The 24,231-nt window shown below is 38.1% G+C and overlaps 1 protein-coding gene across 5 annotated transcripts in view; it reads right to left on the reverse strand.

Moving 5' to 3' along the window:
• The window catches only part of SGCE (sarcoglycan epsilon), a 71,815-nt gene that overhangs the window by 46,955 nt on the left and 629 nt on the right, over positions 1-24,231 (reverse strand). Inside the window, exon 1 of one of the 5 annotated variants that reach the window (XM_088833315.1) lies at positions 8,081-8,198. The exons of 3 other annotated variants lie outside the window; for them this stretch is intronic. In XM_088833315.1, the coding sequence (XP_088689441.1) occupies positions 8,081-8,102 (22 nt within the window). In that variant the 5' untranslated portion in view covers positions 8,103-8,198. Of the gene's footprint in view, positions 1-8,080; positions 8,204-24,231 lie in introns of those variants that run through there. One more of the 5 variants, XM_088833317.1, reaches the window with a different exon arrangement.

A 24,231-nucleotide genomic window follows, 5' to 3' on the forward strand; every position in this document is an offset into this window, starting at 1 on the left:
GAACTCACAAAAAACATTGCTGTATCTGTGAAAACTTGCCCCTGCAGTTCCATGGATGGCTGCCAAAAATGGGGAACTGAACTAAAACATTTGGCTGGTAGCTTCATGTATCCACAGCTTTACTATGGAAAACACAACTTCAAAAGCTAAAGGAACAGAGGGAGGGAAGCAGCAAGTAGGTGTAAACTAGGTACATAGGGAGACTTGCTTCCGGACCTGTTGTGTACCAGCAGTAGGAAGCATTCCCATAGTTTTAAGTATCCAGTCTTTACCCAAGAGCAATTAACTCACCTGTGAATATGGTCTCTTTCCAAAAGAAAAAGAATGAACAAATAAATCGTAGAAATATAGTGAGGATGAGAACTGGATATTTTGCACCAATCAGATTCCAGTGTCCCCGGAGTGCTAGGTGCTATGGGGACTGCAAAGATGAAGGAGACCCAATCCCCGTCTTCTGTGAGCTCCCCTTCTGGTTTGGGACAACACCACCCACCTCACAGAGAGACAAACTGCTCTGGCAAGACCTGGAAAGATGGTGAGGAGCAATGGAAGTTGGAAAGATCTGGTAAAGGTTTACGGAAAAAGTAGAATTCAATATGGCTTTTAAAGTACCAGCAAGATTCTGAAACTCAGAGATGGACAATTCCGGGTGAAACATGCAAGATACAATCGTGGGAGACTGTGGGGCCCTTTTGAGAAAGGGAATTAAGCCACTGATGCTAGATCCTGGTAGGGAGAGGAAAACTGGAAAGAAGAACCAAATTACAGAGAGCTGTAAACTCCTGCTGAGAAGTTACTTCATGCTATACACAAGGGTGTTTAAATTCTAGATCACAGTCTTACATCCAAAGCACAGGAATGCTTTACATTATTTAAAGGAATCTCTTCAGAGCTGATCCAATTAATTCTTTCTAGAGATTAAAAACATGTTGAAGTCCAGCACTGAACTTTATTTACCTTTGTTGTTTTTCTGGGCACCTAGGAGGTGTCTGGCATATGTTAATAATTTTATAAATGCCTACTGAATGGATTAATACAATCTAATACATAGCAAAAAGTACAGGGAAACAGTTCTTATGTTTGTGTACTAAATATATATAATGCTTAACTTCAATTTCGATTTTGTAACATATTAATTCCCATATGTGTGTAGCAGTTTATGGGTTACCATTCTTCATTTACATTATAAACTACTAACAGTCTCTCTTAGTTTCTGCTGCCATAAGGTAGCAAATGCTAACTTCTAAATCAAAAAGAAAGGTTGTTCATATTAAATAATATTGAAATGATTCTTTTTTCTATATGGCTTGTGGGCGGGCCTGAAATGGAACCATAAAAGGAGCCTGTCACTGCTTATCATCTCACTTCAAGGACTAGTATAGAACATCTCACTTTCTGCTTTCAAAAAAACAATTTTTTTTCTATGATCTACAGAGCCAAACCACAATCTACCATGGCCCTCCTGGGTTTTAAGATGACATGCACATTTCTTTATTCATGTGTATTCAATTGCCTTTCTGCAATCTGCTGAACTGCATACTTGCTGGTCAGTTACCTTGGTGACTCTGCTTCGCTTTAAGTATAGTATGCCATTCACTTTGAGAAAAACATGATACAGATGTACGACACATTCATCATCCAGAAATGGAAAATGACTAAGCCACTATGTTTTGTTTGTGAAAATAATACTTCCTTTCTGTAGCATCAGTTTAAATTATGGGCACCCACACATTTTAGAGAAGTGCCCTTTACCTTACCTTTCCCATTTGTTACTTGCAAAACAAACAGTTCTTCAATAGAGGCTATTGGGGCAGTATTTACACCTAGCTTCCTTTCAAAAATAACAAATGACAAAGAGAATTCAAAGTGATGAGCTCCTTTTCTAAACATGAGCTATACAGACAATACTGAGCAAGTCTGCACTAACGCCAACAAAGGCTGTTCCCTAACAGTGAACACATGCTGCACTCACAGATGTCCAGGCAGTCCTCACAAACAGTAAGTTTGCAGCATACTGTTTTCTCTCAAAGCAAGTTTTGAAAATCAAATTTAAACACTCGAAGAATCTCTGAAAGACATGTCTCTGAAATACACTGAACAGTCTCCGAAATACACAAGCATACTGTGCAGTGCTAATCAAGCTGAGGTCACAGGGTCTGGCCGCTCTGTGTATCGCATGGCTCTGCAATCGTCTACGGCTGCAAATCCATCACCTCTGCAAGCACATGCCATTGGATACAAATGAAACAGGAAACCAGTCTGTTGCTAAATCCATCACCATTAATGGTCAAAACAATTAAACCAAAAGTCCAACTCACAGGGGGTCAAAAACATCATCTTCAAACCACAAGGGTAGCCAGATGTGCAAAGATTAAAAATTGAAAACAGGTAGTCACAAGTAACAGAATTTTTTAAAGGAAAAATTACATATCTGAGTTAAGAAGAGCAAAAGAATATGTGGGCGCAAGTGGTTGGGGTAATATTTCACCATCCCAATGCAGCTCCAAAATCCCTTATTAACACACTAGCAAAATCTTTCCATAAAACTATATTCTCTGTATGCTTTCATCATAAGGCATAGAAACTACAGACCATTTTCAACAATGTATATTATGTCAACACAGAGAGCCAAGAACCAAATAACAGACAGTGATGGCAGTAGCAATAAAGTGGGACCTCATGCTAGCTAAATAGCATCCTGTCTTTCTTTATTAATAGTCCATTTGAAATTTTCTCCCCATGGGAGCAACACTGAGATGAGAGTAGGAGGGTGCACATTTGTGCGCTTATTTACAATTACTGAAAAACAAACGCAAATCTGCATGTGTTAACCAAACATCAAATCTGAAAGGACTGTGGTGATACACTGCCAGAGAATCTACAGCATGACACTTCACAATCACCAAAATGATTTTTCAATGGCATATACATGTGCACAGACATATATAAAGCCCACTGTCCACAAAAAAGTCCAGAGAACACTTACAAGCCCTTTGTCTGCATCTAGAACGAGGAGATGACTATAAACTGGCTGCTGAGTGTGGGACCAAGTCTCAGCTAGATTGAAATCTTAAAGCCTCCTCTCCTCTGAAATCTTTAAGAAGTCATAAAGGATTGTCAGTATCCCCATCGAGGTGACCTTTATAAGGCAGCTATTATGTTGACGTCTCTCTCATAGAATGCTTATCAACAAATTAATCACTTTCAAAGGCCCACTTACATTATAATCTTCTAATATTTTTTTTTTGCAGTTTAAGAGAATACGGTAAAATCTCAGTTTACCAGGAACCCCAAGGAAGGAAACATTTTAGAGAGTTGAGTTTTCTAAAGTACTCAGCGGTCGATCCTTTTTCATTATGGGTATAAGATCATCATTTAGCACATCAATTATTGCACTCCACTCTATTATACAATGACGCCCTTATGGACTGTTTGGTTGCCTTGCCATTTACTGATCATGCTAGTGCTAGCAGGTAGCCGTCTGCTAATGCGTTTTGAGGTTGCGCGTTTTATAGATTTTCTGTTTTCTCATCTGTAGACAAGTTGTCAGCTGTCATTTCTCATCGCTATCAGGAATGTTTCCTCTAACTGCTTCTCCGTGCCTTCTAATTTGCGGCTATTAATCTACTGCAGGTTTAGAAACCAGACTACCAAATGAGGTGGAATTGCGTGTTAAAGTAAGAACAAATTTGTACTGTCCTATCACTCACAAGGCTCTGCCAGAGCTGAAAAAAAGAAGCCTGCATCTCCCACGTCCCTTTTGGCAACCCAGACACCCTTTTGTGGCATATTTCCCAATTCTTTTTTGACACAGTATATTCTGAAAGATGATCTTACTATAATTGGGAGCCAGCCATGATTTGAGGAGATGGCGGCATAAACTCTACATATTAAAAGTATTCAGAAAAAAAAGTGCACCATAGAAAGCCTTTATTTAATCCATATGTTACATAAACAAACTGTCAAATCAAAATGAATGGATTTAATGTGCTCCATAAAATAATTTCTTACATATTTGCTGGGTGGGAAATACACTGCACAATTTAAACAAAGAGAACTATTGATTAAGTGATCTATTACCCTTAGCAATAGCTAAATCAGTCTAAGACTATAACACACTAAAATAAGTAATTTATTAATAAGAAATTGAAGCCTATTTACAAGAGCATTTCAATTTTGTTAATTTGCCTCCCTTGTAAGCTACTTATTGGGAAGCATGACAAGGGTGCCTTAACCGAGTACAAATTAGTTAAATAAGACTGCATGTCTTTCAGATGTTCAAAATACTGTTTTAATAGTAACTATTATTTGAAAAAAAATTGGATAAAAATGATGAAGACGACTTTTAAATGTTTAAGAGACAAAGATAATACTGAATAGCCACTTACCTGGTACAGCTTCTCAAATAAACTTTGGCCTAAGCAACTACATTTCCCAATTCCTCAAAATCTTATTTATAGAAGAGACACTTCTCTGCTAAAGTGAAGAATTGGATTATTATTAAAAAAGAAAGTTACACAAAAAATACAATTGCTGAAAACCTATTTTACTGTATGAGCTTTGCTGATAATTGAGAACTGTAAGTACTGACAGAAAAAACAACCCTTGCCTTCTCTTTTATAGTTTTAATATCTAAACGTCTTTATGAGGCTCAGAGCCTTGTATACACAGCACTCCAAGAAGCTTCTACTGATTAATCAGAATTGATTCTAAGAGTTGAATTCCATTTTGCTATCTCTGCATCAAGAAAAATCATTTTAGGGATTTCAGAGCCTGATATATCTCTGGTTTTCTCCTTATTTTTTAAAGGTGTTATTTCTATAGTCTAATTGAAATTTAATTATTAAACCAGATAATGTCTATAGAAAAATATTTTGAAAGGCATCAATATCCAGCTGGTATACAACCTGTTTTGCTTTTTTTTTTCCTCTTTAAAAGTTACTGTGTGTTTTATCAGTCCAGCTTTATAAATGTTGGCTTAGAATCAAAAGCTTTTCTCCGCAGTCTGCCCTTCACCCCTTGAGTTTACTCAACATCAAAGTCCTGAAGACCATTCATTCAGCAGTGGTCAGCTATTGTTTTTATTTCAGCCCCAGAAAGTCCACACTTGGGCTGTAGAATTCATCACCGGCAAGGCATTAAATTGCCTTTTCAAACGTCATTCCTCTAAGAGATAGGACCACTTTTCTTTACCACTACCTGGCTCTTTTTCTGCAAAAAGCAGAAAGGTTTCTTCCTGAGATTTTTTCCTCCCCAACCAAAGCCACTTACTTAAACCATTTTTCTACATGGAATTAAATATCTTCATTTTTCCATTGAAAGATCACATGTGTTTGTTCTGTTGTTGTTATTTTTTTCATAAATGTCAGTTGGAAAGTGGTTGCAGACCATTTTTAATTGGTAATCAATAAACTTGGTCTCATAGAACACTGCAATTGAAAAGGGCTGATGATGATATATATATCATCCTGTCGGGATGTGCCAAACACCTTTCTCTACTAAGGGACAGATCATTGCGCTACTTCCTATTTGGATATGGCCTCAGCATTCGACTCAACCCAGGATTCCTGCTAGTTAATACCAATCAGAGTTAGCATCCATAAAAACAAGTTCAGTCCTCCAATTTTAGAGTTAACAACACTGAACCCAGAGAGACTAAGTGACAGGTTCAAGCCTACAGGACTAGAAAGAGGAACAGCCAGAACTTGAACTGGGGGTAGTTACGCATTTTGTTGATTTTGATAACATAAGGTAATACACTTGGTGGCTGTTCATTGTTATACCCCACTACAATATACATAAACTCAGTGCTTTCTGCATATAGATATTTTAATAATGCAGAACTATAATAATAGGATTTAAATTAGAGGAAGAGACCAAGAAGGGAGAAAAAACTAAAGAGTGAGTTCAAGAGAAACTGGGGAAATAAGAGAACGTGGTGAACTGAACTGGTTACCTCAGTAGATTCAGGATGTATTGATCATTTCTATTTTGAAAACTATAGTTATGGCTCAGGTTCCAAGGGGAAAATCATTGTGAGGTCCAGTGGGAGCATGAAGTTTGAAGTAGGAAGAGATAAGGATCTCTTGGAGATTCTAAAAAATGTGACAGTAAAAGCCTTGGAATAGTATATTTCGCTAAGAATACCACCATAGTGGAGGACTCAGCTGAGCTTAACAGCCGGTGAGAGAGTATCTGAAGAAAATCAAATAAGAATGGAGTGACATGCTGAAAGAGGACAGAAAGTCTAGAGATCAAAGTTAAAAAGAAGAAACTAAAGAAAGGGGAAAAGAAAGCTGCAGGTAAGTGCTAAATACTATGAGGTCCAGAGGAAGGGTTTTGTTGATCTCATGTGAAGCAGCAGGAATCTGGACAGATCCCAAATCCTTAGGAGATTGACAGAATAGAAATACAATGCCAAATCTGAGGCCATAACTAGAAAGATTAGAAAATAGGAAGAGTGGATGTGCGGAAGAAGCTGAAGGCCCTCAGCTTGATTAAGGAACAACCAGATAAGGTGGTGCTAGTGGTAAAGAACCTGTCTGCCAATGCAGGAGATGTAAGAGATGTAGGTTCGATCCCTGGGTCAGGAAGATCCCCTGGAGGACGGCATGGCAATCCACTCTAGTATTCTTGCCTGGAGAATCCCAAGGACAGAGGAGCCTGGAGGGCTGCAGTCCACAGGATCGCAAAGAGTTGGGCATGACTGAAGAGACTTAGCCCACATGCACGCAGATCAAGTATTCAGAAATGAATCCCTTGAAGGAAACAGAGAAAATCCCTTGAGAATATCTAAGGAGGGTGTGGGGAAATGGCTATGGGACAAATCGCTTAGATCCTAGAACAAGTGCATCTACTGCTTTTTAAAACAAATTTCTGCGAACTCTCCAGAAGTTACTGTCACAACACTCTCTTTTCTTTTAGATATTAGAGATGAAAATTCCTTAAACATGCAAAGGCGTTCATGGGTTTGTTTCAAAGACAATAGAGCAGAAGAGATCCTGGGAGTCTTGGTCCCACTGTGAAACAGATCTGGGAGTAGAAGATTTCAGCTGAGGAATAATTCGATGCTATCTGGAAAAAAGTTAGTGATCCCAACTCAGAAATGTAAGAAGAAAATGAGGTAAGCCAGGTATCGCTCCTATAAATACCAAGAAAGTCTTACATGGCAGTTAAGTCCATTTTATCACAAAAAATTCCTGTTCTTTTCAAAGTATTTTTAAATTGCTGTTTTTTAATAGATAGTTTGATTACCCCTAAGTTATAGAAACCAATCTACTGTTCTGCTACTGTTCCTGATCACAGAGTAGAAATTTGGGGGTGGGTGTGGGTGGGAAGAGTGTGGTTAAGAGGGATTGTAAAGACAAATAATCCAGAAATATTAAGTGAAAGCTCATGATGATAATTGATATTTTTAAAACAACTAATCTTTCTGTTGTTAAGTAAGTCTTTTTCTCCCTGATGAAATGCATTATTTCAAAGGTCCTGACATATTGCTAATGGACACATTAAAGATAGGGAAGAAAAATTTAGAAGGACAATCAATCATTCAAGGGTCAGGACATCTTTTCAATAGAAAACAAATGCCATCTATTTATTTAATAGCAAAACATACTAATTTGGTTTTGCAACAAAAATCATTCAAAAAATCATTGATAATTAGACAAAATATTCTATGACTTTATGACCATTTTTCTAAGGTTATGCAAATACTGTTTTTAAGTGATTTATATTAAACATACTTCTTAATGTTTTTCAATGTTACAAATAAATTGTTATAATAACTGCATTGCAATCAATTGTATAAGTGGCAAGCTAGTGACTGGATAGGTTAAAAACAAAGTATTATTTTTAGTTTAAAAAAGGGTAAAACTACAGCAAAGGAAAAAAATAAACCTGGAGAATAATGGATTAAGAACACAGACGATCATAAGTTTTAGAAGATTAGGAAAATAAATTTTTTTTCAGATTGACTTATCAAAAAAAAAAAATCCACACATGACTAAAAAAGCAAAAGAACTATTGGAAGCGGACATTTATCAGCTCCCCGAAAGGGATTCAGATTATAACCTAAACTCACCATCTTTCTTTCCAGCAGTCATTTTTCTGCTGATAATAAAACTGTTGGCCTGTTTGGTCTTCCATTTAACTGTTCCATTTATGCCATCAGCACAGCTTAATAAAAAAGCTTTTCAGAATGAAACAAATGCACAAAAAATGAAATTAATGTCAAAATAAAATGACTATCGCAGATTACCTATTACTTATTAACCGACAGCAGCTTCCTTCCAGCCCGGCAAGCTACTGAATTCCATTCAATAAATATCTGTGGCATGTCAATACAGGGTATATGTGGGGATACAAGGTAAAGACACAGTTCCTGCCCTCCAAGGAGCTTACAATCTATAGGGACTGATACTTCATGCACAGATATACATATGTCATATACAGAAATACATATATATTAAAATATACAGAAATATATATATTATATCTCTTCCCAAGTGGTACAGTGGTAGAGAATCCACCTGCAATACAGGAGGTGTGAGAGATGAAGTTTCAGTACTTGTGTCAGGATGATCCCCTGGGAGTAGGAGATGATAACCCGCTCCAGTATTCTTGCCTGGAAAATTCCATAGACAGAGAAGTCTGACAGGCTACAGTTCATGGGGCCACAAAGAGTCGGACATGACTGGGTGAGCGCACAAGAGAGATGCAATATAAATACATATATATATGCATGTGCAGAAATGTATAGTATAGTGTATATGTATAGCAATTACACATATACACACAGTGGCAGAAAACATAACTGCTACTGGAGGGAAAACAATTATCCCTGGTGAGGAACGTCACGATAACTTGAACCTGTCTTTTAAATCTATAGTTGAGTTTTGGAAACATTACAGCAGCAGCAATGAACAGAGAATCGGAGTAGGGGACACTAAATAGGGGCTATCTCTGGAATGTAAAGTAGCAATCAGCTTAAATCAAGGGTTGAAGAAAGGAAGAGTAAAGGTGGGGCCAGTTATAAGACATCATGGGAGATAATACTGACAATCCTTTCCACACTGCTGGATGTGGGTGAAAAAAAGAATCGATGGTTTTGAATTTTTGACCCAGAATGACACAGAACAGTACTATATTGACTGAGTGAGTGCAAGTCTCTTCATTTCTGACACTTTCGCGACCCCATGGACTGTACCCCGCCAGGCTCCTCTGTCCATGGAACTCTCCAGGCAAGAATACTGGAGTGGGTTGCCATTTCCTTCTCCAGGGGATCTACCCAACTCAAGGATAGAACCCAGGTCTCCTGCATTGGAGGCAGATTCTTTACCATCTGAGCCACCAGGGAAGCCCCACAAGGAGTTCATTTCTGGAGAAAGATGATAACTTTAATTTGGGATATGTCAAATTTGGGGTACCAATTGGATATCTAGGTGAAACCAGCTAAGAGGAAGATGGAAATAGAGCTCTGGTTCATAAGAGAACCTAATGCAGGCTTCAGATACAGATTTGAAGTTCATCACCAGAGAAATGATTGCTGAAGCCAAAGCCCCAGTGTAATTCCTTAAAGAGATCATGCCCTCAGCTAACAGGTGTTAGACTGTCAGGTACAAAATGATCTGGAGAAGATACACATTAACGTTCTTGGCTGACTTGCCTATCCTATTCCCAATTATCCAACTGCCAATCTTACTGCTTACTCTCCCATCTTTCATCCTTATCTTCCAGACTTGATATCTGGGTACCATTTCCCTAACTACAACATTGGGTCACCATCTCATTCTTTTTCCCTCTAGCCATCTCAGATATGTTCCCTCTGGGTTTAGCTCAGTCCCCAAATCTCCCTGGGTGTACCCCGTACCTCTGCCCTAGCTTCTGGAGCTGAAATACACAGCAAGAAGGGATCCACAAAGAGTGAAAGGGACAAAAAAGGAAGAGGAACATGTCAATAAATACATTCACGTAGCAAAAACACAAGATGATTCTGCAAAGAAATAAGAGACAGAGCAGGTTGGACAACTGAGCCTGAAGTGTCATATATGTGTTAACGGAAGAGATGCCAAAAAGGAGCGTGATCAACATCCTCACTTACCGCGAAAAGGTCACAAGGAATGAGAGCTTAGCTGCTAGGGAGAAAAGGGAGAAGTCAGCGGTGACTCCTTAAAGTGGAGCTCCAATAGAGCGATAAGAGTAGAAACCAGAAGCAAAAGGCCGAGATGTACATGCAACAGATGCAGTTTATCTTTTAAGAATACCGGCCAGAATAGGGAAGCAAAGAAATAAAATGACATGGCAGACTGAAGAGCAGCAAGGCAGAGAGAAAGGTGGGTCCTTTTAGTGTAGGGAGACAGACCGTGTTTATAAGCTGAGGAAAAGACACAGGACAGGGAGACTAGGAGTAAGGAAAAGGAGCATAAACAAGGGGACACAGTCCCAGAAAAACTGGAGTAGGTGGCACCGAACACGTATAAGTAAAGGAAATACTTTATGAAACAGAGAGTTAGGCCAAGTGAAGACAGAAATGTTTGTCGGGGGCGCAGAACACCTAATGGTGAAAGGGCTCCTCACTCCAGTGAAGCTGAGAAGAAAAGTTTGTTTTCATTTCAACTGAATTTTCAGTAAAATTCTGAACTTTAAATTACAAGACATACCAAGTCCCCTTCCAAAATGAAAAGAGAATACATTTCAAAACCCAAGTTATTAAAAATAAACAACTGAACAAAACCCCAGGTGATCATTTCAGTGATACCTGGGAGTGGAAAGCAAAGGCCTTAGCATCCCAAGTGAATAAATGACTTGGTTGGTATTGAATTTTTTAAATCATGCAAACGTTAAGTATACTAACTTTCTGTCTTCTAAACGACCAATCTCATGGCTGATTCACCTCATAAATGATTTTTTCACCTAAGAATTGAAGCTATGTCATTTTAAATCTAGATGAAGAATATCGTAGTCATTTCCCAAATAATTTAACATGAAATAGGGTCAGAAGTGTTCCTGGTCTCTTATGGCAAAATACCCTACCCCCAAATTTTTCTTAATTTCTGGGTTCTAAAGGCAACCTGCTGCTTCCATAAGAATCATCTGGGCAGCTCTCTAAAAATGCATATTCTCACACACCCTATAAAATGCATAACAAACAATTTTAAAACACATATTCACGATTCCACCATGGAGAGTCCAGCTGAGGTGGGTTACACAATTTCATCAGGTGATTCTCACACACAAATATGAACTCTAGAAGACCAACAGAAGCCCTACAGAACCCAAGAGTATATAAGATATTCAAGAAGGCGCGTCAAAGGTGCCAGATGTAGGGGTAACCTTATACCTGAAACCTTCACTCTCTCTTAACTCCAGCTGGCTCATGGATGTAGCCAATTTGCATGTAAGTCACTGCTGGGCAGTGAGAAACCTCAACCCAGACAGACAGGAAGCAGGTGGCCAAATTCTTCTCTACAACTCTTCAAAGAACAAAGTATCTATATGGACCTGACAAACAACATCTATATCTAAATCTATCACATCACCTAGACCTGAGCTAGGTGCTTTCATGGAGATTGTCTAGTTCAATCCTTACAAAACCAAGAGAATGTATTAGCATGTCTGAAGGTTACAGACACTTGATCCTATAGCAGAATGGAGTAAATCCTGCAAGCAAGCAGGCACTGTCAGAGTTCCAGACTTCTTCATGGATTGGGGAGTTACCATAAAAAAAAGAATGAGGGGGTGTCCACACAGTACCCCTTTTGTTCCTTTCTTTATTCTAGTCCAGTGGTTCTCAGACCATGCTGTGCCTAAGAGTAATTGTTCAGTTATATACACAAAACTACACATATGTACTTTATAGTAGCTTAAAGGATTTACTAGGGTAACTTAAGTTTATGGAAATTTTTTGGTCTTACACTGGCTTTCAGAACCTCACTAAACCCATAAGATTTAATGCCACTGCACACCCTTGCTGGGTGAACCAACGCACCATGGCTCATACTTTCCAGGTCCTGTATAAGTGTAGTCTACTTGACTTTTACAGACAAATTTCAAAATTCAAATCTGATTGGTGCTTCAATTGTTAAATACTAGAGGCAGGGTAAAATATTTTAAAGGGCTTCCCAGGTGGCTCAGTGGTTAAGAATCCTCCAGCCAATTCTGAAGATGCAGGACTCACCAGTTCAACCCCTGGGTAGGGAAGATCCCCTGGAGGAGGAAGTAGCAACCCACTTCAGTATTCTGGCCTGGAGAATCCCATGGACAGGAGAGCCTGGCAGGCTATGGTCCACAGGGTTGCAAGGAGTCGGACATGATTGAGCGACTGAGCACAGCACAAAACAGTTCAACACATCCTACAAATAAAGTTCTATTCTAAGGCTGGCATTGCTTTGAGCATGCTCATTTTTTAAAAGTTTATATTGATCCATCTAAAGTCCTACTTTGACTACATAAGACCACAGTCCAATAAATCTCAATAAAAAGACAACTTCTTACGCCCCTACTCACCAGACAGTATCAATAAAGGCAAGACACAACCCCATGGATAACATGTCTGCTTAAAGATTCAAGTCCCACACCTTGAGGGAGGAATCTCAGCAATATTGAAATATCTATTTTTCATTATGCATTCAAGATCATGGATCAACCCAACTAACTTCTTGTGTAGAAAATTATTATAATCTCTATAATGGTGACTATTGTCTTCTTCCTTAGATCTTGAATTTCCCCTTTATTTCATTTATGCTTAATAAAAAAAACTTTTTGAAATTTATTATTTATTGACTAAAAGATTATTTAAATTAAAAAAAGAAAATTATTACAATCTGTACATTAAGAAATAGAGAATACTTACTGGTGGAAAAAAGCTAGAATTTTAATAACTGATTTTCATTGAAAAAGATCACCCCATTTTTTTCTGTGAGAACAAATTTCCTTAGTTAGGATGGGAAAATATGGCTCAATTTTTTAAAATATTTATTCTATACATTTCAAGATTAAATCTAGTGTTTAAAAAGAAAAATGTCAGCCTGTATAGACTGGTTCTTGGAATTTTTCCAAAGATAATGGACCATCTGAAAGGAACTCCACTGTGCTCACTGGGTTCATGAGCTACAGTTGTACCTGGATGTGAGTTTCGCTCTAATTCATAAACACAAAAGCAAAGAATAAAATGAATCTTGTGTTTACAGAGCCCAAACTAAGACAGTCACACAATTAGCTAACATAGCAAGGTATACCACTTAACCAATTCTTCAATGCTCCCTCTCAAAAATCCTCACAGCCTGAATGAATCCAGTGGTGGCTGGCAGGACCTTAAGTTCCCTAGAAATACTTAAAGTTCAATACTTAAGGTTTGCCTTAAGGTTCCATGATTCATCTGGAGTCTTGCAGCAGCATGACCACATCTCATCTGGCCGGGCAAACACTCTCTGAAGAAACATTACTCTTTCCCAAACCTGAATAATTCGCTGACTTAGGGAGGTGGGGTTTGCTATTTAATAAAAGCCACTGAAGAGTTGTGAATAGTGACTGACTGCTGATGATCTAATCAAAATGTCAAGGGACAGAAACAATAAATAACTTAGTCCGACATCACTGTCCAAGTAAATAGCTGCTGCTGCTGCTGCTGCAGGGTACGCCAAATGAAATGTAATGTCATTAACACACTTACCTTAGAACCAGACTGTCAAGTCATCCTCTGCCCACTGTTTCCTCTGTCTCTTTTCCTACTTCGCTCAAAGGGGACACAGATGAGGACACGAAGGGAGCACAAACGGGATACACAGCTCACGCCCCTCATCTCTTCCCTCACCATTCCCCATGTCATTATGTCTCACCTTTGCCCTCTACATTTTCCCCTCCCTTTTTCATGCAACTATCCTTAATATTTTGTACACTGTCTCTTATACTGAAATCTTGTTTTCATATTTTTCTCTCTAAAAAACATTAGCTGACATTATCACTGGCTACCAAGTTGTGTGTGCTAAGTGCAAGGTACTAAAGGTTTTCTATATAACTCTTTCAATCCCTACATCATCAACTATGTAAAATAGGTACTATTAGTTCCATTTTAAAATAATAATAAAAACTCCTACGGAATTACATGACTTAATCCCAGATCATATATTCAGTACGAGGCCAAGTTGGATTTTGAGCCCCTTTCTTGGCTGACTGCAAAGTCTCCATCATCTCAATACTATCCCCAAAGGGTTAAATGAGGATGCAATTTGTGAACTATATTTTTTATGTAATTTGAAATATTATTATTATTACCAGCAGGTCCTTTACAACTTATTTTTCTTTCTAGAAGAAAATAAGTTTTCCCTGACTGCTAGATTAGAAATAGCTAGCAACGAGGAAATGCCCATGGAAATTAATCCTGTGTGTTAGGTACAGACACAAACAAGTCATTAAAAGAAGAAAGTTAAAAGGTAGCTGGAACCTACGGAGAGAAAAATGGCTTTGCTGAGAACTGTCCACCCCAACCTCCAAGGGAGTCAAGGAAAAATATTCCTAAGAGAAGTATAACAGCAAGAATTTAAACCGAGAATGACAGAATAAGAAGCCTCTAAACTGTGTTAAAACAGCAGAGCCTGGCAGGGCAGAACATAAACAATTATTTAATATAATGTAAAATTATTAGAATTTTATAATTTTAGCATAAGCTTGGTAAGATTTTAGGCTTCAGCGTGAAATAAAAATTAAGAACACAGAAAGGCTGGTGTTTAGCGTTTAAAATCAGCATCTCTGGAGACAGAGCACCCGGGTTCAAAATTCCAGTTTCTGTCCACTGGGCAAGTTATTCAAGGCCTCTGAACCTCAGCTTCCTCATCTGGTAGGAACAAAACAGTGCTCACCTCATAGCGACATCGTGAATATACGTAAAACCCTGAGAAGAGTGCCTAGCGCACGACGACATTCTCAAAAAATGAGTTATTATTACACTTAAACTTCACTTACTATGAAGGAAATTTTAGATTTCTTTCAATGTGTTTCATTTAAAAAAAAAAAACAGACATTCAAATGAAAAAACCATTGTCACTACAGTTGGCATTACAGAATACAGAATTCTTTTTTTTTTCTCCTTCACAGTCAGGAGACACATGAAAAAATGATATTTGGATGGCAGAGCGGAATAAATGCTGGAGGCTGCTCTCCAGCCGAGATAAACGCCCAGGGGTTCAAACCATTCCAAACTCCACAGGGCTAAGAAGATGGCACGTTAGCAAGTCTTCGTTCCCAGTATCTGCCAAGGCAAACTGGTGGAGAGCTACAGTTTAACCCTTCTGAGGAAAGCCAGGTGTAATGAGAAGTAAATTACACTGACATCTGTACTGTCTGACTGTCATAAACTCTCTGGTATTTATTCTCAGGAAATAACGCAACAAAAGCAAAAACTGCAAGGGCACAAGATTCAACTTTGCATCACACATATCAAAACCGGAGAAAAACTGAGACATCCAGTCAAAGAAGCAGTGTTGGTTTGAGAGAACAGTTTGTGGAGAAGGGAGGGTTATCCACTTCTCTTCGTGGATTGACTTGTTGCTCAAAGAGCCCAACCAAGGCACATACTGGGTTTTCACTGACGGGATACAGTACTTTCTACATTCTATCTCAAAAATACTAGATGGAGAAGGAGCACCACTTAGGTCCTTGAAAACGGGATACATAAAACATGCAATCGCTATATGCATAACAATTTAATGTCCCCATCTGCAAAGTGTTGGACTGTTTGAAATTATTAAAATTAGTGAAAGGCAGAATACAAAACCCTACGCAGACTGAAATCTAGCCTAACAGTGCAATCTAGTGGGAAAGGATTAAAAGGCAAAGCAGGAAGCGCGACTGGGCTCGGGAAGTAAAACTGTAGGGAAAAATTCTGTCCAAAATAAAAAAAATATAGTAACACAGTAATAATGAGTGTTTATTTGAAACTGTCATTATTTTTCTTTATTACAGAAGCCACACATTTTCACTGTAATAGATCCAGAGAGTATAACCAGGAGGGTGTGAAATATAAAAGTTCCTTCCTACATATCTATTGCCGTCCCTCTAATGGCACTGCTAAGGGCATCCCCTCTCCACAGTCCTCACATCATTCCATATTCTATGCATATATAAATGTATGTTTGTACACAAACACATACACACACACACATACCATGATTTTCTTTCCATGATGTGATCACACTTTTCTGCCCTAGCATATATCTTGGACATGTTTACATGATATCACATTTTAAGACTGCACAGCTTTACGCTTTGCGGCTCAATCATAATTTATTTATCATCACCTCAAGCTCCTGATTTTTCCCTTAAAGTATTGTCTTCTTCCGGCATTCCTTATCCTGAAAATGGTGTCACCATTCATTCTCATGAATACAACAGAAATTTAGAAATCATCCTTGATTTTTTTCCTAGAGAAATCGTCTCTGGTAACTCTCCACCCAAAATTCAACCCCCGACTCACTCCTATTGCTGTTTACCCCTCAACATGTTCTTCCAAACTTCATCTCCCCACCACCACTCTAGCTAGGGGCGGTCATCTATTCCTCTCTGCCCTGGATTACTAAAGTAGACTTGGAACTACTGCTTCTATTCTGACCCCTCCAATCCTGTCATCACAAGGCAAAGTGCTCTTTTTGAAACACAAATTTGATCAAGTCCTGCTTAAAGCCCTCCAAAGAGGTAGGTTTTAGATTTTAGGATGAAGATTACACTCTTTAAGGTAGTCTAAGGGGTCCAGCAAAATTTGCTCCCTGACCCCCGCATCCAGCCTCTTCATACTGTGCTTCGCCTTCTACCCGGGCACCAACCTCACAGGACTTTCTAGAGCATCTTCTGTTTGCTAGGGCACCCTGCTCCAGAACCTCTACAGAGCCCTTCCTTTGACCTTCAATATACCTTTCCTCTTCACCTCACTAACATCTACTCATCCTTCAGGTTTGAGTACCTTCTCAGATAAGCCTTCCTTAATCCCCCTGACTGGCCAAATCCCCTGCTTAGAAGTTCTATTAGTATTTGTAACACTTACCATAGTTCTAAGGGTACACTGATTGTGTGATTGATTAATCTTTGTCAACACCCTAGTATAAAAGTTCCCTAATCTAGGACCATGTATTCCACAGCATTTAACACAGTCTCAAAACCAGTCAACACTCAAAAAATAAATGAATAAAATAAGTACTAGTTAGTAAGAGGAGCCACTATTTTTTTCTAATTTTTCATTACTACTATCAATATAAACATCCTTATACTTCTATTTTTCATCACCTAAAAGAGTATCTTTATAAGCTAAACTCCTAGAATTTAAATGGCTAGACAAAAAATAACGTATATCTCAAATCTTCATGAGCACCTGTTCTGTTTCTACTTCTGCAGCACTGGCCTTTGATTAGAATCAGCTCTGTAACTACAGAAGATGAAAGATGTAAAGTGCTGCATCGATTAACTCTTTCAGAGGAGAGAAAAGCCACTGTCATTTTACTGCACAGTCAGGAACACCAATTTGCTAAGGAGAAAAGAAAAATGAAAAACCCTGGGGCTAATTTTTCTCTCCCTCTGCATTCCAAGGTGTAAAAAAAAAAAAAAAAAAAAAATCAACTTTTACTTCTGTGCCTATTGCTGAAGAAATCCCAGAGAACTTAAATATTTCACTTTAACTGCTATAGCAAAATTAACTGTGATCTCTTCTTTCAAATTGACAGTGAACTCCAAATCTCCATAAAAATAAAAGTGGTGACCAAATGAATGAGTGGAAAGCTAAAGAACGGTAAAGAATTTACACTGGAGCTGCCTAACTCCTAAACATTTTTGAAATGAGCGGCTTCATTTGTCAGAAAAGAGAAACGTCTGCCTTCTGTGTCACAACATAAGCCAGGGCAATATCCGTGGTACAGAATGCCAAAGAGCTAGTCTAAAAAAACTGATTAGTCCAAGGCAATTAACTAGAACGAGACATGCTGAAGATGAGTGCTTTTAAAGCAATGAAACACATGTAAAACACTACTGCATAGATACTGCGTAGGAACTCTCAGATGAAGACATAAAACATAAGATTTTTACCAAAGCGACCCAAGAAGAAAACAGCACTTGTCTAACGTTGAGTTTGGCAAGAATATAACGTTAACAAGTATACCAGCAGTCCGTGTTTTGCAGCAACCTGTTTATTTCCTAAGACAACTTCCTGAAGTTTTAAAATTTAAACACTGGGGATTATTTACTTCCCAAACCCAGCAGCAGGAGCAAGTATTGCATTCAAGGAATTGCAAGTAGCCGCCTGCAGATCAGGTGCAGGAGAGTTGACAAGCCAGGCACTCAAGCTTTGAGCATTTCTCTCTCGGAAATATGAGCTCAGCTCTGGAACGCCTGTGGCATCTTCAACAACTGGGAGCCGGGCCATCGGCCATCGCAAGCTGCCCAGTACATTACTACAATCCCACAAAAGTGCATTATACTTTTATAAAAGATAGAGAAAATAAGAAGAGAACGTGTTTAACATTAAAAATACATTTCACATATTCAGGGTTCGAGTGACCACATCTCTGACCTCACAATCTGAGTGACGGAGAAAGTTCTGGGTGTGGGGAGAAGGGACAGGAGTAAAAGAAGCATGACGACATTGATTTTAAAAGATGCCTGAAGCATGGTCTCTTCTTTCTTCACATTTGTCATCAGAATCCCCTTAGTTTTCAAAGGTCACTCACAGGCATAAAAATCATCACCGTGGAGTGAGACGTGTTGGGCTTATCACTTCTTAGAACTGAGGTCCTGTGTGCCTACTCCACTAAGGAACTTTGAGCAATCACATTTTCACAGTTGGAGATAGTAATCAAAATAAACAATCCATAGGCAGGTGGAAAGAAAATCTGCCCCAAGACATGTTTGAGACACGAAGCCGGTGCTCCGAGGGCAGTGACGAACCAGGCTCACTTCAAAGGGAGTTAAAAGAGCACAAGGTCAGCGGCCTACTTTTGATTGAAAGGTTTTCTTTTCGAGTGAGAAGCTAAAAATTGTAACTGTTATGTATTACAAGGACATAGAAGAGGGGAGGCAGAAGGAAGAAGAATGGCCTCACATTTCCCCTGGGTAAGAGGCTCTAGCAGCATAGGGCTCAGCTGTCCTGTACCAGCGGCTGGCAGCAGTCTGCTCCCCCTTAACCCAGAGTGCCCCCCAGGAACCCACAGCAAGAAACACCAGGGAAGGAACAACTTCAGGAAGCAACTGAAAGCCACTTTAGTTCTCAGATTTTCACCTTTGAAATGAAATGAGAAGGGAGGAAAGGATGCGTTAAAATGTCCAGTTGCAGCTGTTTCCAAGTTGTAAGAAATCAACCTGCAACACACAGGACTACTCTTTCTTTTAGACAGTTGATCAGAAAAAATAAAATGTTTATACTTAGACATCAATGCACCTCTGCTGTCCTGCACTAAAATGTTACCATGGTCTCAAATTAAACATTCATTGCAAAAAAGGTAAATATTTCCGACACTTGAAAAAAAGAGACCAAGTAAAGGTGCTAAGTTGATTCCCTTCTTGAGCTTCACTGTTAGAAAGGTCTCAGGTTGAAACCCAGCTCTATCTTTCACCCACTACAGCTGGTTCTGCTTTCTGAAGCAAACAGAAGAGAGTTTATGTCTACTTTTAGTCTTTAAGCTAAACGTTTCCAGACCTTTTGAGGATATCTCCTATGTCAAGATTGCCAGACCCCTCACCATCCCCACGGATTGTTCTGGAAGTTGTCTAATTTGTCAGTGTCTCTCTTTAAATGTGACAGCCAGAAATGGACACAATACTACAGATGTGGTTAATTAGAGCAGGCTACTATTAATTTTTGTGACATATGGACACTATACTATTACTGGAATATAAATTTGATTATTTTTTAAATTTTGCAGCCACATCATGCCACTGGTTCATATTAACTGTCCTTCTCCTCAAAAACTGCTACCATATAAAGTCATTTCCTTCCTTTATACAGGCCAATGAATTATGAGGCATTTACTGCTTCAAAATATATTTCTGAATAGCACTGCAGCCTACTTAAACCATATTAACTCTTAATTCTGTTATCTATTTGTAATAGATTTTTTTGAAGTCAACGACGGATTTTTAAAGCAAGCATCTTAGAACTTCATCAAAGTTATCCATAAAAATGTTGAAAAAGAGAAGACCCAGGGCAAAGGCTTGTGATCCTTCACCAGGGACCACTCCCAGACCCAAACCCAGTAACCAACACGGATTGCCCCAGGCTCACAAAGCAATCCTGCTTGTCTATACAGCATCTTACATAGGAGAGCCTCTGAAAAGCCTTGACAAATGCTTAGCTGAAAGCAAGATTCAGTTAACTTTCAAAGCAAAGTGTAAAAAAGCTACACACATGAAAATTAAGTCAAGTGAAAATACATATGCACATGGAACAAAGACTAGAAGGGAAGGCACATCAACGCAAATGTTTGTTCTCGTGTCAGACTATGGAGACTATTTTTTATTCAATACGGTCTTTACTATAGTTACATTGTTTGAAAACCTGAAGTCCCCGGAATTTTGCTTAGACAGAACTGTTCATGGAAGCTGTTCAGAAGCCATCCACGTGAAACAACTTTAAGAGAATTGAGCCTCTATCTGATTCTACCATCCTGAAAACCCCAATCGGGAAACCAGTCACTTGAAAAGACTTGTTGATCTTTAGAAACACTAGCTTCCTTTTTTCAATTCTGCAGTGCTGCTTGTGGCTTAATATTTCTAGAAATCAGGGAGGCAGCAAATAAAGTTTAGAAAAAGCCTCGGTGTTTTGCGTGCGTGTGTACCCATGCATCTATCTGTCCATGTCTGTCTGCCTGCCTGCCTGCCTGCCCATGTCTGCCGCTCTTTCTGTCACGTCTCTGTTGGAGAAGTTGGAAAGGACAGGAATAAACAAAAAGCATCATGTTAATATTTCCGTGAAGCTCTGGACTTCACAGAGCTCCAGCCCAAGGATCTGTAGTGGACATGTAAACACATGTTATCTATTCACATAGAGTCCTTTTTTACACCAAGAGTGGGTACTAAGATCAACAACAGAATCTACACTTGGGTGTTTAGAACTGAGGTAACAGTAAGTTAAAAAAAAGGGACCAGACAGAGTAAGCATGGACACTTAGTAAAAAAGAAGAAAAAGCAAAGTGTCTGGTTATTTTAGAGAAAATGCGACCCATAAATACTGCACTTCTTAAAACCCCAACCCATCTGAATAACTGACAAAGAATTTTTTAACATGTCAAGGTTTCTTCACTGCTTCAACATTTTATTTCAAGCCTGGTTTTCATCAGTTAAAACCAGTGCTAGAAACTGGATATGTGTTATCTTTCTCATCTGTTTTCTCTGGTGCTGTCCCTTGCTAATTTTCAATGTCCGAGAGACAAGTGAAAATTCCACTTTGCTTAGAAAAACAATTTGCCTACCACACTAGAATTTAAAGTAAATAGATGAGGTCGATCAACAGTTTTTAGATTTATGGCAAACTCTTTATAATAAATGTATAAAATGATCAAGTATTAAGTCCAATTAATATTTGACAACTGAAAATTTTACTTTGCTGAGAAATAAATTATTTTTCCTACCACACTAAAAGTTAAGTCAAATGCATGTAGTAAATCAGCAGATTCATAGATCCAAAGCAAACTGTCATCTAAAACAGATAAAATGTCTAGCTAGAAAGTCCAGTTACTGTTTGGCAAGTGAAAATTCTACTTTTTATGAAGTACATTTTTCCTACTACCCTAGATATTAAGCTACATAAAAGGTAAATCAACAGCTTCACAGATACATGGCAAATTGTCTTAAATAAGTAAAATATCCAATTAGAAAGCTATTATTTGACAAGTGAACATCCCACTTGGGTTTGAAATACAATTTTCCTACTACAGTTGAAGTTAAACACAGGTAGTTAATCAACAGCTTCATAGACCCACAGAAAATTCTCATTAAAATGGATTAAAATGTTCCCATACAATGCCCAGTATTATTTGATAAAGTAAATAATACATATTAGCATCTCTTTTTGCTATGCGTGTAATCTTGTGCAAGACGGGTAAGGAACAGATAACACGGGGAACAACTATCTGAGAAAATCTGAAATTCACTTATGACATCAAATATCAAAAGAGGGTTTTAAATTCTTATGTATTTATGTGGGGGTGATTTTTAATGTTGTTCTGTGCTTTAGGTAACATAAAAATGTCATCTCAATATTTACCTATTAACACTGTATTTTTGTTTTTATGTTTAATATTGTTTTGCTGCTTTAGATTAAATTTTTTTCTGAAAGCTACTTATCTATTGTTGCTTTTTTCTTTAGAAAAATCTATTTCTAAGCAAAGTAAAAATTTTTTCATATATATAGAATAAAAAACACAAGGATACATCCCCGATTACTATGTGTGTGTTAGAATAGTGAGATCAGAGGAAACTCAGTTCTTTGGTTTTAAATATTTTTGTACTAATGTTCATTTAAATTTCAATTAGAAAAAGTAATGACTATTATTTCCATTTTTTAAAGATTCTGAAAATTTAATGTTATTTAGATAGCTAAGGCTCCTTGAAGAGAAAAAAATGGAGGAAATTAACTTGATCCCATTTTTAATTTTCAGAAATTAATACATGTGCAACTCTATGAAAAATATACATTATTTAGGCACAAGTGTATGTACAGAGAAAGTAGAGTCCATAATGTTTACTGGGGTTGTCACAGGATAAAGAAGTTACAGGTGATCCTGATTTTCTTTTTGAGTTTTTTTTTTCCAGTTTTCTGGAGTTTTCCCACCTAAATTTTGTACAATGAATATGAATTACTTTTATTATGATAAAGATAACACTAAAGCTGGGTTTTTTTCCTCCACCCCACTCCCCCAAAAAACAGTCCTGGCTAACATTTTGAAATAAAAATTCAAATAGGTTCAAACTTGTTCAAACTTTTTTGCTTTTTAAACCTGAATTTTTTTCTATCACCTATCCTGTTTCTTAATCTCATTTTTTAGAAAAAGAATGTCTATCAATTACTAAACAACTAGATGAAATAACTTTCCTGGATTTAAAAATATGCTAAGAATTTGATGGTCTGGCGGTCACCAGAACAGTATTCTAGAAAACATAAGAAACCCTGAAAGCATTCAACATTGCAGGGAAGAGTGAACATTCTAAGCATGGAAAGACACTAAGGCACTTCTAAACACTATAATTATATTCACCCAACTTCCTAGGAAAATATCTTTCAGTGCTGGAAATCAGCACTTCATTTACTCATATATCTGATGGTCAGTATTTTATTTCTGATTAAAAAGTAGAGTTTCAATAAATATCTAGAGTTTTGTTTACTCTTAGAAAGGCTGGTTTTAACTGAGATCTCTACCATTCTGTCATCTACAACGGGTCAAATTCTTATCTATCCTCTATATACAAATTAATATGCAGCAATGTTACTGAAATTTGCTATTTTAGCCTTAAATACAAACGTGTCTCATCTGTGTCTCAGGAACCTCAGTTGTAGACAATTGGTTTTTTCATTTTAACTTAAAGTTCTTTTGCTAAGATTATCAACAGATTGTCCCTTTTCTCAGTGCCTAACACTTTCTTAAATTGAAATCCACGTTACGGCTTTTTTATTTCAGCATGTTTCTTCATCAGTATTTTAATCTCGTAACTCACTGCAATTTTCTCTAACGTAAAATATATACGTTTATAAACATACACAAATATTTGTGGCCAAATCTTGGCAACGCGCTTTAAAGGATTAAACTTGCGGTTACCGTGACTAAAGGTATTCATTCACACTACAAGATTTAGAAAAACGTAACGTTGCAGGGAGATCCGTCTCTGCGTAAACCTCCTAATCATCACCAAAAGGCCGTAGCTGGGAGTCTCCGAAGCCCGCCAAATACACTGGAGGCATCCACAGCTGTTTTTAATTGTTTTCACTTTCTCGAAATAGTGTACTTGGTGGGGCAAACCGTTGTGTTTGCAGCGTCTCTGGCCCCCAGTCGAGGTTAACCCTGACCTCAATGCCCTGTTTAGCTCCTAGCATTTCAGGATTCCGTTTCCCTGCTAGGCAAAACCTAAGAAAAACGAGATTTCTGTTGCCGAGAAATTCGCTTAGGCAGAAAAGAGAATTAGGCGTGTCAGATGCATATTTTTATGTTCTCTCTCTCGGATTCAAGAAAAGGGGGGAAAAAAGATGTGGTATGTTGGCAGAGCTGG

Source organism: Moschus berezovskii, chromosome 3 (assembly GCF_049115385.1).
Source record: "Moschus berezovskii isolate FMDL1 chromosome 3, NW_MosBer_1.0, whole genome shotgun sequence".
NCBI lineage: Eukaryota > Metazoa > Chordata > Mammalia > Artiodactyla > Moschidae > Moschus > Moschus berezovskii.